This window comes from Carlito syrichta, unplaced genomic scaffold (assembly GCF_000164805.1).
Source record: "Carlito syrichta isolate Samal-C Ts95f unplaced genomic scaffold, Tarsius_syrichta-2.0.1 Scaffold302305, whole genome shotgun sequence".
NCBI classification, from domain to species: domain Eukaryota; kingdom Metazoa; phylum Chordata; class Mammalia; order Primates; family Tarsiidae; genus Carlito; species Carlito syrichta.
Window position 1 is genome coordinate 10,288 of NW_007246401.1, and position 17,060 is coordinate 27,347.

General features: G+C 38.2%; 1 protein-coding gene across 1 annotated transcript in view; it reads left to right on the plus strand.

Annotated features, from left to right (window-relative positions):
• MAST4 (microtubule associated serine/threonine kinase family member 4) overlaps positions 1–17,060 on the plus strand; it is a gene marked incomplete at its 5' end in the record, with an annotated part of 65,864 nt that overhangs the window by 8,950 nt on the left and 39,854 nt on the right. Inside the window, 5 exons of the mRNA XM_008056267.2 lie at positions 879–1,011; positions 4,382–4,449; positions 7,604–7,689; positions 14,112–14,320; positions 15,770–15,908. Coding sequence (XP_008054458.1) covers positions 879–1,011; positions 4,382–4,449; positions 7,604–7,689; positions 14,112–14,320; positions 15,770–15,908 — 635 coding nt within the window. The remainder of the gene's footprint in view (positions 1–878; positions 1,012–4,381; positions 4,450–7,603; positions 7,690–14,111; positions 14,321–15,769; positions 15,909–17,060) is intronic.

Genomic DNA, 17,060 nt, shown 5'->3' on the forward strand with positions numbered 1-17,060 from the left:
AGCAGCTAATTTTTGATTTATTGTAGAGATGAGGTCTCGCCAAGTTGCCCAGGCGGGTCTCGAACCCGCGGGCTCAGGCAATCCACTCACCTCGGCCTCCCAAAACGCTGGAATTGCAGGCTGAGCCACCAAGCCCGGCCAGTAAATATTTTCTAACACTATTCCTTGTGTGAGAGAGAAACTGAATCTCAAATCTTCTGAATGGAAATCACCACATTTTAAAACTTTGTTGAAAAGGTGCAATTAAAAATCAGACCTGGCCAGGCTTGGTGGCTCAGCCTATAATCCCAGCACTGAGAGGCCGAGGTGAGAGGATTGCCTGAGCCCGCGGGTTCGAGACCCGCCCGGGGAAATTGGCAAGACCTTGTTTCTACAACAAATCAAAAAAAAATTAGCCAGGCATGGTAGCATGTCCCTGTAGTTCCAGCTACTTGGAAGGCCGAGGAGGAAGAATCGCCAGAGCCCAGCAGGTCGAGGCCTGCGGTGGCCGGGAACATGCCACTGCCCTCTAGCCTGGGTGACAGAGTGAGACTCCAACTCCAAAAAACAAAAACAAACAAACAAAATCAGACCTGTTCACTTTCAGTGAACTAGAGCTCTTAAGTGGAGCATAGTACCTTCAGAGTTATATTATAAGGAAATTGGAAATGATCATTATCTTTGGGTTATCATATGTATAAATGTTTTGGTTTAGAATATAAATAGACTTCAAATATGAAGTGAGAATTATATACTTTCTAAAGCCATTTACCTCCTTGCTGTATAAATAACCTACAACAATGTATATCCAGCAGTTTTATTGTGAATGGGATTTATGTAATAAATCCTCAGACAGTTTTGGCTCAAAGAAGTATCCATCTGTATTTGTCTTCTGCTAGGAATTTGATCCCGAAGAATTTTACTACCTACTGGAAGCAGCAGAAGGCCATGCAAAAGAAGGACAGGGCATTAAAACTGACATTCCCAGGTACATCATCAGCCAGCTGGGACTCAATAAGGATCCTTTGGAAGGTGAGTACAGTGCGGGCCGGTTGGCCCAACCTTTTACTTACTTGCCCACTGTGGCCTCATATACGTACTCAGTGGCAAATCTTTATTTTCCCTCATGTTTTGGCTCTGTAGAAAAGTCCATCTTTGGGGACTAGTTGTGACTTGAAGTAAACAGCCGTAAGTTGAGTCTTCAGGAGTTAATAAGCACAGACCATTTTGTGGTTACCTTGAGTGTGGGGACAGTCCTTGAAATTCTCAAGGCCCATCAGCCTGAGAATGCCAGAGCATCCCAGAAGAGTTTAGATTTCAGTCTTTGAGTATTTTTTCTCTTGCAAAGCTCAGTTAGACTCTTCTTAAGGGTACTTTTAATTTTTAAAATGTTGCTAAAGAAATTAATTACCATTAATTAAATTGACATTTAAACTTAATTTGGAAGTAATGCAAGCGATGGTAGATTACTTTAAATTGAGTGCAGTATCGATGGGTATATTTGTGCTTCCTTGTCTCAAGAAAGTATAAAAATGGTAATATGTCAAAGGGCCATGGGAAAAAAAGAATGTTTTTTTTAAGCTGATGAAAGAATTTATGGTAGATTCAGATTTTTTTAAAAGGTATCATTGTATTAAATACAGAGAGAGGAAGCCTCCTGCTAGTGACTTTTCAAAAAGCTAATATTGGTAAATGACTCTGTCCCCTATAGCCTGTTCCTGTTAATTATTGCTTGGAGTTGTTATTCATAACTTTTAGGTTATATACTGCCCAAAAAGACTCAAAAACTATCATGGACTCTTTCATTCAAAATTGTCTTTCTGGTTCATTAAACTGAATTTGCAAACAGTGTTTGTCTTGCTAAATTGTTTGTAGTGGTGGTAAATGTTGGCACGGAGATTTTCCCATCTAAAGCCAGGGAACCTGCTGCTCTCTGCCCTGCTCTTCTGTTTCCCTGGCTTTGTTTGCTCTTAGGGCCATCCTCTCTTTGCTTCCAGTGAAATGATGCATGCATTACTGTGAGATAATGCCAGATAAATTTATACTGTACTGAAAGCAATACCACAACAGATTCATCACTTATCAGAGACTGGTGGCTGCTTCTCTGAAAAGTTCCCTGGGGAGAGATTTTTCCCCATGGCTTTTAAATTACCATCTTTACCTTTCTGAATCATGAGTCTTCAGAAATGGTTTAAATCAATGAAATAAAAAGGGCAGATGTTTAATGGTATTTAGATGAGTTTTAAAATTCACTTCAGGCATTACAAAATGATGTCTTAGCTTCCTGTTTCAAAAGCTGACTCTTGGTTCCATTCCATCACTACCCACTGTTTACAAATAATATGTATTTCCCAGATAATAGTTATTTAGCAGAAACTCTATTTAAAACAGAACCATCTTTTAATTTGTTTTTTTATGAAAATAATTGGAGTGGGGAAGCTGTCAAAATATATTATAGTGACTCTTCACGCCGGTGTAGCTAAGATTGTGTCAGACCTTGAATTATAGACCCAGTGGGTTCTTTTCTTACCTGGCAATAGATATTACTGTAGGCCAAATTTTAGTAGGTGCATAATCTGAAGCCCACTTATGTACCTTTATAGAACCTTTTAAAAAGTGAATAGTGACCTTTGACAAACTTGGAGCTTAGTAATATAAATTTATTGGCAAACTTGGAGTTTAGTAATATAAATTTATCACAGAGTTGTGTTTTTAATTCATTACATTTAATTTTCTTAATTCAGATCTGAGGATTGTTTTCAGTTTCTTTGTTAACACTTAAAATATGACTTCCCCAGGTAATTTAATAAAGGATTCCAAACTCTGATTGATCTATATTTGCTTCCCTTTCCTGTCAACATTGAAATTAACATTAAAGCCTGTCCTTTGAAGACTAGAACCACACCCTGAAGCCATCGCTGCACTTGGTGTGGCCTTGACCATCCAATCAATGTACTTCTTTGTGCCTCAGTTCCTTCCATAAAAATGAGATAATAATAGTACCTATTTATAGGAGTGTTTTGAGGATTATATGAGCTTATCTCCATAATTTCTTATCATAGTAATTGCATAATAAATGCTAGCTACTGTTGCTTCTTTATTTAAACAATGCTAATTAGCTGGGCATTGTGGCATGCGCCTATAGTCCCAGCTACTTCAGAGGCTAAGGCTGCTTGAGCCCAGGAGTTTGAGGCTGTAGTGAGCTACGATTGCACCATTGCACTTCAGTCTGCGAGACAGAGCAAGACCCTGTCTCTTAAAAAATAAGAACAGTACTAAATTTTGCCCCTTTCCTTGAAAGCCCCTCCAATTGTATACATTGTAGTTCACCTTCAAGTTCATAAATCTAAGGTACTAGTCACTTTGGATGTTTGCATGATATGAATGACACCAAGAAAGTGCATAGTTTGTGCTAAGCTCATTTTTGTTCTGGAGTTTCCCTTAGAGATAACCTGGGAAAGTAACCTGAGTATCTGGTTATTTCAGAATCTAGAGTTTGTACATTTTTATCTAAAGGTAATGCTCCAATGTTGTTTTACTTCATATTTCTTACTATTATAGTATATACTTATTTAGTCTCTGCCCCAAAAAGATGAGTATATTTACAAGAGCACACCTACCTGAAATAAGAGCCTAAGAAATAATTTTAGATACATATAAAATATGTAACTAAAAGCTGGAGCTTTTAATTAGGCATGTTCAATTTTGAAAAATTAGGAAATACAAGTAAGAGAAGAAAATACTAATTACCTATGATCCTACCACTCAGATAAGCCCTATCAAAGTTTCAGAGAAAATGCTTTCATGTTCTTTAGCAAAACATGATTTTTAAGAAAAGTATAGAAAAGAAAACGAACAGTAAAATGATTAGATTTTCTCATTTACATTATATAGACTCAAGGAGACGTTTCAATATGGGTTGAACAATTTGAAATTTTTGTCTCTTTTAACTGATCCACCAGGGTAGTGCTTAGGATGGTGTCAAGCATGTGACATCTGGCCTAGGGTTGACTACTTTACATAAGATAATAAATAACAGTCGACATTTAATGAGCACTTAATTTTTGTTAGTCAGCATGCTAAGAGCTTTATGTGCCTTATCAGATGCAGTGTTCATGAAAAGTTCTAAGAGATTAATAATATTGCCTCAGCCAGTGAATCCTGCTAGCTGGATTCTCTAATCTAATTCTCATAAGAAATGGAGTTCCAGGGAAGGGTGTATAATGAATGATTTCAGAATATCAGTTGTTGGTTTTTGCCATTTTGGATTTAACATTTTCTTTGAGCACATTGAAGTAACCGTAAATTTTTTTTTAATATTGGAGAAATCATTTTTCTTTTAGCTTAGTACTTGTATCTAATTGTAATATTTTTCCTAAACTTTGCTTTTTTTAAAACTTAGAAATGGCTCAGTTGGGAAACTATGATAGTGGAACAGCGGAAACACCAGAAACAGATGAATCAGTAAGTGTAAGTATCTTTCTTGATTAAATAAAATATGATGTTGATTTTTGTTTATTAACATCTGAAGGCTTTGGCTATGTTAATTTATTAGCTCAACAAATATTTATTGTGCATTTGTGTACAAGGCACTGTGCCAGGTGTTAGACATACAATTTGAGCCCCTTCTTTCCAAAAAAAAAATGATAAAAAGAAATCACAAACAAAAAATAAAAATGATATACATGAATAAGATCTGTGAAGAAAAGAGACCATGTGCTACTACAACAGAACATAAATAGATTGGCCTAGTCTGTCCAGCCCCGAAATATTTCTCAAGGAAATGGCACTTGAGCTGAAATGTAAGAAATTACTAGCATAAGAAAGGGCAGAGGGAATATTTCAGATGTAGGGTACATCTGAGGGCTAAGATAGAGAGAGACAGGAGAAACTGGAGACTTGAGTAAAAACTAGACACCTAAATCCCTGGTGTTCATGCTTAGTTTTTTTCTTTGTCTTAAGGGCAATGAGAAGTGACTGAGCTTTGGAGGAAATGAATGGGTACGAGGGGGGACCCCTAGAAAGCCAGAACTTATTAATTAAAAAATTGTGTATTTATTCTTACATGTTTAAACTTCAGTCACCTTCGGAGTACTCTCTGTTTGATGCAATACACCTATTGAGATGCTTTTTCCACTGCTCAAGACAGTTTTTGAACTCGTCAGTTTTTTGGGGTTTTTTTTTGAGTTGGAGTCTCACTCTGTCCCCCAGACTCCGCTCCCGGCCACCGCAGCCTCCACCTGCTGGGCCCCGGCGATCCTTCCGCCTCAGCCTTCCAAGGAGCCGGAACTACAGACGTGCGCTACCACGCCCGGCTGGTTTTTTGACTTATTGTAGCGATGAGGTCTTGCCAAGTTGCCCAGGCGGATCTCGAACCCGCGGGCTCAGGCAGTCCACTCCCCTCGGCCTCCCAAAGTGCTGGGATTGCAGGCTGAGCCACCAAGCCTGGTCTGAACTCGTCAGTTTTGATGTCTTTTATTGCTTTTGCTGTTTTTTGTGTCACCTCTTCCACATGGGCAAAACGATCCCCTTTGAGTCACACAGGTTGATATCAGGTGAATAGGGAGGCCACGGGGCTCATGCCACTTTTTGTCCAAAGCTGCTGAACACTCCAGCGTGGTGTGGGCAGGTGCATTCGTAAGTCACCCATCATGGAATGGCCAAACACATTGAAAGAATTTCCAAGAAATGAATCACTGAACCCGAAAGCAGCCTCTCACAACAACACTAACTGGTACATCGATGCAGATGGGTTCCTAGAACACTCACCTAGTGGGGGAAGTCTGTACTACAAAGGGTCAACCGTCCAAAAGATCATTTCGTCTTTTGGGAGGGGGTTCTCCCCTCATATATGGGAGCTGGAGAAGTAGACAAAGAGATGACTCAGAGTTATGGCTTGAAAAAAAACATCACGGCGATTGCAGTGTAGAAAGCATGAGAGCAGCGAGACTGACCATGCAGAGGCCAGTTAAGAGGCTGCAGCATTGGCAGGCCAGAGACCCTGCAAGCTGGTGCCATTCTCCCTAATTGTGGACACCAAAAGAGAAATCAGGATGGAGCAGGCTAGTGGTCAGGAAAGCCGGAGCAGGCTGCATAGCCTGGGTTCTTAGCAGGTTGCCTAGATTTGAAAACGGCTTCACCTTCTACTACCTGTGGTGTGTGGGTAGGTAGGGGGGAATGTCTCTGTGCCTCAATTTCCCCATCTGTAAAATAGACACAAAAGATTTAATGAGATAGTCTATGTAAAATGGCTAAGGCAGTATCATATAGTAAGTGCTTAATGAATATTAGCTGTTTTTATTAAATTTATTATCATAACTCATTATTTTGAATGTGTTGAATCTGAAGTTCCTTTACAACATTCATGAAGAGCCATTCAACTGGCAATTGTCTACAAGGTCTGATACCTTCTGGCACTCAAAAGGAGAATTTCCGGTAGATGTGGAGGTGACTTCGGACTCATCCATGAACAAAAATGAGATTACTGAGGGTAGGGAAGAGTTAATAAGAAAAGAGAACCTTGAATAGAGACTTGTAGCCTTTCAAAACCATGAAAGAACAGTAATTGTGGGAGTAAGTGACACCAGTCTTCAGTTACATTTTCCATGATGGATTGCTGGCAGATAATGACTAGGTAGCTCTAGATCCTACGACCAGAGGCCAAGGAAAAGTAGAGGAAACCAGATGGTTGTTTGAGTTGAATAGGTCAGGTAGCCTGGAGGCCAGAGTGTTGAGTGCATTATCTGTGTAGATGCTGAAGACATCCAGGATGGCAAAGGAACTCAGGCAGAGAGTAACATAGATACCTAAGTCTTCTAAAGATGGGTGGGGCCACAGGGTCAGCGATGTTAGTACTGAGTAGGGAGGGTGCCACCCACCTCAGAATCAGGGTCTTTCTTCCAAAACAATGGGAAGAACATTCTGGACTCTGCAGAAAGGAGCAAAGAGGTTGTTAACACCATCTTCAGTGCTGAGATCAAAGGGGCATGAGAGAATTTTTTTTTATTTTTTAGGGCACTTTGTTCATTCCTGTTCTTTGAACTAAACTTTTAAAGTGTTGTCAGTTTTGAAATTTGCTAACTAAGCCATAGTAACATCTCTGGCAAGTAAAGAAAGGCATTCTACGCTTGGATGTTCCCTGCCACTTGGGTGGTTGTTGCCTACCACTCCTCCAAGCAAGGAAGATCACCACAGAGATGAAATCCACGTGTTCTGGTCAGGGATGGAGAGGCCACAGCAGCCCAGCCTCGTGTGGGGCCACTCTGGCCCATTTTTTGTTGGCTGAAAACCAGAAGGAAGGTTTGGCATTTTGGATTTAAACCTCAAAATGTTAAAATACTCCAAGGCCAACCTGAGTAGTTTACAGAGAGAAATTAAAATAAGGAACTTTCCTTGATCTTCTAGCAATGTGGGTTCACGTAAATGCAACTGAGACAATGTCACAAGGAGCAGTTTGTCAGCCCTGCTGTGGAAGACTAACCTGTAGAACTGGCCCCAATTTCCTTTGACTCCAATACCCACTAAACAGCATAGCTTGTATACTTCAGGTGTGATCTGCTTTGCTGATAAAATAATTTTCTCAAACTTCTGAACTGCTTTTTAACTTTCATATTTTGTTTCCAAGAGCTCAAATGCTTCCCTAAAACTTCGAAGGAAACCTCGGGAAAGTGATTTTGAAACAATTAAATTGATTAGCAATGGAGCCTATGGGTGAGTAATTCAAGAAAAGCTCTCTATTATATTTAACACATCTAGATAATATATCTATTTTTTACATTTATCTCGTGCTAAATAGATGTTGACTTGACTTTTCAGATCACTCTTTCTTCCTTGAGGGGCGTAGTGTATAGCCAAAATTACTTCTTGTTGGATACTCCATCAGGAAATATATCAAGTGACTTAGGAGTTATTTTAGAGCACTGGAGAGAAAGATTTAATAAAGTAAAGGAAATTTTTATATGTTCATTCTACCTTTCATTCTGCCTTTGGGTTCAGAAGTACTTGACTCTTTGTTGTATATATGTTGAATATAATTACATATATATGATTTTTGTATTTGCTATGTGAGAACTAGCCTATATTTCCTGTCTCTCTATGATAAGAAAAATATTTAAATAAGGCTGGTTGAAAATTTAAAGCAATTCATTTATTTTAGTGTTTCTATTACAGCAGGATTTTTAAATTGAGCTCTATGGTGTGATCACATTAATGGTGCTCCTTCCTGGATCTGTTTTTATAGACACACTCTTTCCCTCTCATGGCATAGGTAAATAGTGACAAGATTCTTCTGAGTTACTAATAAATAGTTTGGAAGGGTTATTAATGCACAAGCTATGACCCGATCCATTTAGACAGCCCAAGAATTCTCATTTAATTAAGTGCGAATCCCAATTCCATCTGTATATGGAGAGCAATAAACCATCTCATGGACATTTATTGCCACTTATCACACATGTGAGCGCATGAAATAAAAGCGACTTTTGTTGTGCCACAAGGGATGTTTCTCTTACTATTTTTTCACCTCTAATATTTTCCACACCATTAACTTAGTGAAGAACTTAAATATCTGTGAATCCTTTCTGTGCTTCACTGATTTGTTTTCAGGATATGTCAAATGGCGTATTTCCTGATGTAGTTTATACATGCTTTCTGATGTTATATTTTTGCAGTGTTTTATTTCCTTCAAGGACCTCTTTGAAACTTTTCTACCTAGGGAGGTTGTTCAAACACATGGTTGTTTGTGGCCTTTGTTTGTTTATAATTTATTTTTTAGTTCTTTATACTTTTGGAGCTGATCTGAGGATTTCTTTCTTCGTTAGGGTGAAGACTAAACTTTGGTTCAGCGGATATATGAGTTAGAACACTGCTAGATTTTATTGGCAGTAGAATTCTGCAACAAGATTATCTGTGAAGTACCACTTTTACAAAACTTGGGCATATATATCTTAGCAGTATTTGGAGTTCTAACTGACTGACTAAACTCACTTGTAGTGCAATTAAACCACTGTGTAGTAGATAAGGCATATCACACTCCAGGGAATGGTTGGGAATATACAAGAAGTTCAACAAGCTGTGAATCAGTAAACACTCAGGATATAGGCCAAGGCATCCTACAATCAGCCAAACCTTTTTTTTTTCTTTTTGCTCTTCTCAGATTTAATTTCTCATTATATTTCCAACAGATTTGCTCCATATTTTAATAGTCCTTAATGTGAAATTTGAATGGAGCTACCCCCACTGGCTCACCCATTCGAGATGCTGATTGAAGGCTTATGTGAACTGGCTAACAAATAGATCCCTCTATGGGTAGATGAACTGGACTCTTAGAGGCTTTCCCAGGAGTCTGTGTAACAGGGTCCATCACTCGTATCAGTGGCTCTGAGAGTCACTGATCCCATGACTTGTCAGAAGGTGGTGGGACCTCTTTCTCTTATTAGGAAGGGCTTCTGCCTGTCATGCTAAAACACGCAACATGGGTTTCTCAACATCACACTTGGTAAAAATTCATGTTGTAAAACCAATTCAATAAACATCAGATTTCCTTCTGTGCCTAATGTGTTTGTGATCCCTGACTGGAAGTTAAACCTTCCTTTATGCCAACTTAGCACTTTGTAGAAAGCTGGTGCTATGTGCCAGGCACTGAACTAGTTTACTTACAGATGTTCTCTTCTCACAAGAGCCCCATGTGGTAGTTAATATTAGTTCTAATCACTTGTAGGAAAGGAGGGGCTCATAGACATGGTCACAGATACTCTGGTTCCAAGTAGAGCTTTCTTCTCTCTGTTACAGGTATCCTTTTGTTGTCATTTTTAGCTCTCTTTAATGGGTTGTAGAGGTCCTGCTTCTTCCATTGAGCATGTCCACCTGTGTTTTACATTATATCTTCAAATGTTTTCAAATTGACTTAACATTTTTTAAGAGAAAAAAACTAAATTTAGCAGGGTGTGGTGGTGCACACCTGCAGTCCTAGCTACTCAGGAGGCTGAGCCAGAGCCCAGGAGTTTGGAGGAGGCAGTAAGCTATGATGGCCCCTTTGAATAGCTACTACACTCTGGCCTGGGCAACATAGTGAGACTCCATCTCTAAAAATAAAAACTAAATTTGAAAATGCACCATATCGCTCCCATTTTTATTTTCTTCTAACCTTGACGCACATTCTTCTCTTTCACCTCTCAAGGGACCAGGGGCGTGTACTGGAGAGACCCATGTGCACAAGTTGGCATAGGCGCCCCCCCCCACATGCTCTTCCTGTAGCCCTTCATGTCAGTTTCCCTCTGAGATTCACGCATAATATACGCATCAGACGTTCCTGCTCCCGAGAGGGCCACTTTATTCTGCTCTGGATGCTGTCAGCTTCTGATTCGACTTCCCACCCTCCCAAACCTCCATTCTGCTTGGGAGGAGATAACTTGGCTCAGAGAGAGCTAGGGTCCTTGGTTGCCCCTCCCCGTGCGTCACCTCCCGCCCTCGGGTTTTCCTGTTTCACAGGGAGGTCAGTGCAGGAAAAGAGACAGAAGCAACATCTTCAAAGCAAGCCCAACCCTTGGGACCAGAAAGCAGAGAAATGTGGGTCCGATTCAGTTCAGTGTAGTTGATAACGTTGGGAGGTCTACAGTCTGCTTAAGTGTCACCTGTCTGTCTGTCAGATGCTCTTCGTCTTTTTGTCTCTCCTCTTCTCTCCCCTCCCCTCCCCTCTCCTCTCCTCCTCTCTTATCTCTTTCTCTGAGTTTATTTAGATTTGGAACATCGACTGTATAGAAAATGAGTAAAAACGTATATGAGAGACTATAATTATTGCTCACTAAGCATATTTCAGTATGAGGCATAATATTCCCAAAGCAGTATAGAAATGTAAAAACCCAAGAAGAGAACACAAACAAAACCCAGCTACAACTAATTCTAATTAGGTCAAGATAGGTGTTTCCTGAGGCAGTAATATTTCAAGCTACCTGTAGGATTAATTTCAGTTGGTTTTGGTCAGTTTCCCTAAGGATTATTTGATTAAGTATATCATAGCAAGGGAAAGCAGAAAGTCAAACCAAAGTTTATGAACTGAAAATCTGAGAAGCCAATAGAAAGCCATTTTTTTTATACAGTGCCACAGAGAGATCTAGTCAGAATGCTGTCAAATTGGGCTTGAGGCATCATTCTCCTTATTATTTTGTAAAATTTTATACAAATCTATTCCTCTTCCTCCACTTTCTATTCTCAAACATATTGCAGAGCAATTATTTGTGTAAGAAATGGTGATGCTTGATTGAAAATTAAAATGGCAACCTTGTGGTAGTCTGTAAAATGCATAATATATGACTAAGGACCCTTAGCACTAAACTTACAATTAAATATTGAAGAAAGAAAGCTATATTCCAGTGGACTCTCAAGAATAGGCAAGCTGTTATAGAAAGATTTTTTTTCTTTCAGCATTGAATTCGAGATTTCATTTTAAAAAAGCATATTCTCTATTTTTAAAAAACCCTTTTAATGACCTTATGTGTTTACCAATGCCTAGCTTATACTTTAAGGGTAGCCAAGTTATTTTCTGGGCTCTTTTGTATCTGTCTTCCCTGCTCCGTTATTTGATTGGGAGCAGATTGAGTTATCTATGGATTTCTCATTGTATCCAACCAGTAACTGGAAAAAGAAAACAATAGTAAAAAGCTTTAATTTGATACCGAAAGAACCAGTAGTTGGTGGTTAATTAAAAAGATGGTAAAAGTAGGAAATCTTCAACAAAAAAAAAAGGCATGTCCTTTACACATTATAATTTACCAAAATATATATAAATGTACTGGTCTTTTGATGTAAGGCTTTTTTAAAGATAGCCAATAGAAACCATATTTATAATACATTGTTTCTGTTTTCCAATTGTAGCTTATTTAAAGGTGAAATGAGAACTTGAAGCAATCTGAATGTAGAAATCTGGATTTTTATTAGTTTTTCAACTTCTGGAAATCTCACCCACACTAAATCAATAGGAATTTTATTTAGTAACTCACATTGACTACTACTTTCCAAAACATTTGTTTAGTTTAGTTTTATTTTTTAAAAATAAACAATACTGCTTTTCATTTTCATGCTCATGTTTCATCAGTTTAAGTTAGTTAATCTTGATATCAAGTCTAGCCAGCAAAACAGGTGTGGGAATAAACCCAACTGGTAGTGGCCCAAGTGTCTGGCCATCATAAAAAGAAGCGCCAGCCCATGTGGAAAGCATCGGGTACCTGACTGGCTGCTTTACTGGAGGCATAAGAGGACCAGGTTATTCCATGCGTTGGTTATATGTAGTGTGATTACGAGAGCTTTTACTATACAGCAAAAAAAGAACTACAAAACCAAATAAATGAGGAGAGAGCAAACAAAGGAGCAAAGCAAAATACTAATAATGTTTACAGACATAAAGAATATACCATGTGATGTTGTGAGTGGAGAAAAAATAAAAATAGACATACTTGAAAGAAAAAGTAGCTTCTAGCTCTGAACACTTAAGGGAAAAATGCTATTATTTAATTTTTTTTTAATTATTATTTTTTTTTTATTTTTTGAGTTGGAGTCTCACTCTGTCACTCAGACTGGAGTGCAGTGACCCCTCCCGGCCACCGCAGCCTCGACCCGCTGGGCTCCGGTGATCCTTCCGCCTCAGCCTTCCGAGTAGCCAGAACTACAGGTGTGCGCTACCACGCCCGGGTGATTTTTGATTTATTGTAGAGATGAGGTCTCGCCAAGGTGCCCAGGCGGGTCTCGAACCCACGGGCTCAGGCAATCCACTCACCTCAGCCTCCCAGGGCGTGGGATTACAGGCTGAGCCACCGAGCCCGGCATATTTATTAAACTGGGATTGAATATACTTGAGATTTATGTCTGTGAGTCACCCTGATATACTGATTCAGCTGGAGCGCAGGGTGTCCTAGACCCCCTTGCAGTCATTGTTCAGGGATAATGCGGTAACTAGTGGAAAATGCACTTCAGATCACATAACCTCTTGTTTTAGAAGGCAGGCTACTGGAAAGACTATACTGTGATTAAAGACTCTTTAGGTAAACTGTTTCGTGGTTGAGCATTGGAGAGTTCAAACCTGTTCTTCCATAATACTGATAAGTGAGGAGGACTTGTGAGGAGAGGAGCCCTTCTAAGACATTTTCCTCCTCATTTCTAGGTGGGCTTTTAAGGCTCTTCCTCCTTCTGCAATTATACAGGCAATAAGCAAAAATAATAAGGGAAAAAAAAGAAGACTCATCCTCCTAATTCTTTTTTTCACATCATCCCAAGCCTCAGGGAGTCCTTGTCTTTACCTAGCCATAATTGGCTCTATAAAGTACTTGGGTGAAGCTTTAGGCCTAGATTGAGTGCAGCCTGGTCTGGTCATAAAGTTTCCTGACACCCTGGATATGGGCAGGAGGGAGATGAAATAAGCTCCATCACTGGGCCCCTTTTATGCTGGGAAATGCAATTCCTATGAAAAAAGCCATAGTAGGGAATAGCACATGCTGAGGTCTACAGTGAGGAAATATACTACTCTTCATTGCAGGACAGCCTCACATCATGTGTCACATACTACTAATTTATCTGGAAATTTCATGGAAAGTAAGTTACTCTCAGTCAGAAACCAAATAGTCTTTAAAAGCTATGGTCACTTTTGCAGATCCCAAGGGTGTTATTTAGAAAATTACTGCTTTAGTCAGTCAAGAAAAGGTGCCTAGCATATATCTAATGCTAGAAAGGATTAACTTGTGATATATATGTAAATGTGTTAATTCTTTTTTTTATGACATATATTGGATTCTGTTGTGTTTGTGGAAAAACTGAAGATACTAACTAGCTATTGGAAAATTGAGAAATGTTGTTAAAGAGTTCACTTTGGGGTTGTCTGTTTTATTTCCTTCAGGAGTCACGATGAATTTGATGCCTTATATATTAAACCTTGACCTTTATTGAAAGAATTTTTTTTTAAAAATCAATCTAGCCCAAGGAGTTTGGCCTGGAACGGGATGTTTGTAACCTCAGCTTAGCTTGTGGGAGCTGAATTCCAGCTGCCATGAGAACATCAAGAAAGTTGATCCCATGGTTTCCTGTATCCCCCAAACATCCTTCCCTCCTCTCTTCTTGTGAACCCTAATACTTGTGCTCCTTTTCAGGGCGGTCTACTTTGTCCGGCATAAGGAATCCCGGCAGAGGTTTGCCATGAAGAAGATTAACAAGCAGAATCTCATCCTTCGAAACCAGATCCAACAGGCCTTTGTGGAACGGGATATCCTGACTTTTGCAGAAAACCCCTTTGTGGTCAGCATGTATTGCTCCTTTGAAACAAGGCGCCATTTGTGCATGGTCATGGAATATGTGGAAGGTAAATCAATCTCTGACACAGGGAACATGACACCTGTACCCAGAAATCCCTTGCTCATTTGTGTGGTTGAAACTTTCTGTATCTGTGCCGCATGATGGCTGTATCCACCTAGGAACTGAAGCCAGGCAATGAGATGGCTGTATTCCCAGTCATTATCTTCTGATAATTGCTTGTAAAGTGCCTGTTCTACTCTAACACAGGGAAAATTACTGCTATTTGGGAAAAGGTTGTTTATCTTTTTTAATAGCTTTTAATCCTAACTACCTCCTCTCAATTGGTCATTAAAGCTGGAATATAGGTGATGGGATTTTTCCTACTTATTTTTATTACATGTCATAAAAGCATTCATTACAATTGCTCTTCTTTAAAGAATGAATTGAAAGTATATCCTTTTCAGTCTCTGGTAAGAAATTAAAAAGTGAGTTAGAGAAAAGGAGATGCAGTCAAGGAAATCCAGCCAGTGTTCCTGATTTTCAACTTTATCTTTTCTTTTTTTTAAGAGGTCTGTGGTCTACCTTTTGGTTGTTCCAAGTAAACGTATTTCCATCCATTTTACATTCAGTTTCTGAGTATTCAAGTAACCGTGACTTGTTGGCATAAACAAAGCTAATTAAATGATTAGATCAGGAAAGGCCAAACCAGTTTTCAAAGCATCCAGTTTAAGCTCTTGTCATTGAACAGGATTTCCAAACCATCAAACTCAAGGAAACATTAGCTATCCTTTCAGTTAAACCTTCCCATTTAGTATATGAGTGAAATGAAGTTCGAGAAAGGAAGATATACTAGATACCGAGTGGTAGATAAAAGATGAAAACATAGTTTTCCTGATTTACATGCATTATTCTTTCTACCACACCAATGTTTTGCTTTATTAACCTTTGCTGTGGTCATTTTAACAACAACTAATACTTGCCACATATTTAGTATGTATTGGACATAGGTTATTTACGTAGATTCTTTACATAGATTATGTAAATTCTTTACATAGATTATTTTATTTAATCCTCACAATAGTCTTACAAAGGATGACATTTTTACTGCTATACTGAAATTGCAGATGAAAGAACCAAGAGTATTTTGCCTAAGACCTCTCAGCCTACAAGAGGCAGAGTTAGGATTTGGACTAGCTAGTCTGATTCTAGAATCCATGTTTTATACTGATGTATTTCAAATTGTTACCATGATTCTAAAATTATGCTAGCCGTTCTTCAAAGTACAGTTCCATTTCAGAGCCAAACCCTCTCTCTTGTGAACACTGCTTAAATAAAAATCGATATTTTCTCCACACCATATCTTCATTAGAAGCACAATTATTTAATACACAGGCTTCACTTATGAATATGATATACTGTGTCTATGGGTAAAGATGATTCCACTTTGAAATTCTGCAGTCAAAACTGATGGTCTTTGTTAATCCACCTAACTAAATCTTTTTCCTCTATTTTATAGGGGGAGATTGTGCTACCTTAATGAAAAATATGGGTCCTCTCCCTGTTGATATGGCACGAATGTACTTTGCTGAGACTGTCTTGGCCTTGGAATATCTACATAATTATGGAATTGTTCACAGGGATTTAAAACCAGACAAGTATGTACACTGATGAAACATATGTCTTCTTTTACATAATACAGAGTTTTCATATGTCTGTACTTTTTTTTTTTTTTTACTTTTAATGCAGTTTGCACATTTTAAGTTTTTCATAATGTCCGAAATGAGTTGTCTTAACAGCATTTATGGTAATTTTTATATAATTTTTTAAAGAATATGATGCTTATTTTAAAAAATTAAGAGAAATAAGAGAAGAGGATTATTTTAAATCCAGTGTTAGTTAACTTTTTAATTTTTTTAAAGTGATGTAAACTTTTAGATAGCTACATAGAATGCTACATATTATTTCTGCATTTGGTATCACATTTAGATAATTCTTCCCTATTTCAAGACGATATGCTTGATATATTCTATTTTATTCACAATTTAATTTCTTATTAGTTTTTAATTTATGTGGAATTCATTTTGGTATCTGATTTGAGACCCGGTAGACTTTTTTTTCCCCAGATGACTAGCTTTTCATCTTGACACCATTTATTGCATATTTCATGCTGTCTCTATTCATTTGGGATGCCTCTAAAAACATTATACGTTAATATGTAATGACTTTAAGTGTGTTGAAAAGTTTATGGTAAAAATGATTCATGCTTACTCCAGAAATTTTGGTAAGTACAGAGAAAAAAGAAAAAAAAAATTTATAATGTTACCAAAGAAAGACAATGACTATTAAAATATTGGATATTTGGCATATTTCCTTCCAATATCTTTTTTTAACCCTTCTGCTCTTTTAAATTTTTAATTGCTATAACAGTGTATATACTATTTAAAATTTTTATTTTTCAACTCAAAACGAAAAATGCGTAATATATTCAATTGTAAGTTATTTGTATGTGTAAGAAATATAGCTTTTGTGCTTAATAAGTAGAAATTTAAATTCGAACTGGAAGTTGAAATGTGAAACAATACTATGGATTTCTGCCCATATTCTCTATACGTCTCATTTGAATCACAGAGGAGTTGCTCATCTTACTTCCTGATGTATGGCATGGGATTACCGGTAGCCCTTTCCTTTCTGTTTTCTTATTCTGAAATGGAAAGGGGTCAGAGTTTCATACTTGAATTTTTCAGGCGGTTTATTTCGCTTGTGGTAGCTCTGACATGTCTCCCTTTCTTTTCTCCCTTCTTTCTCTA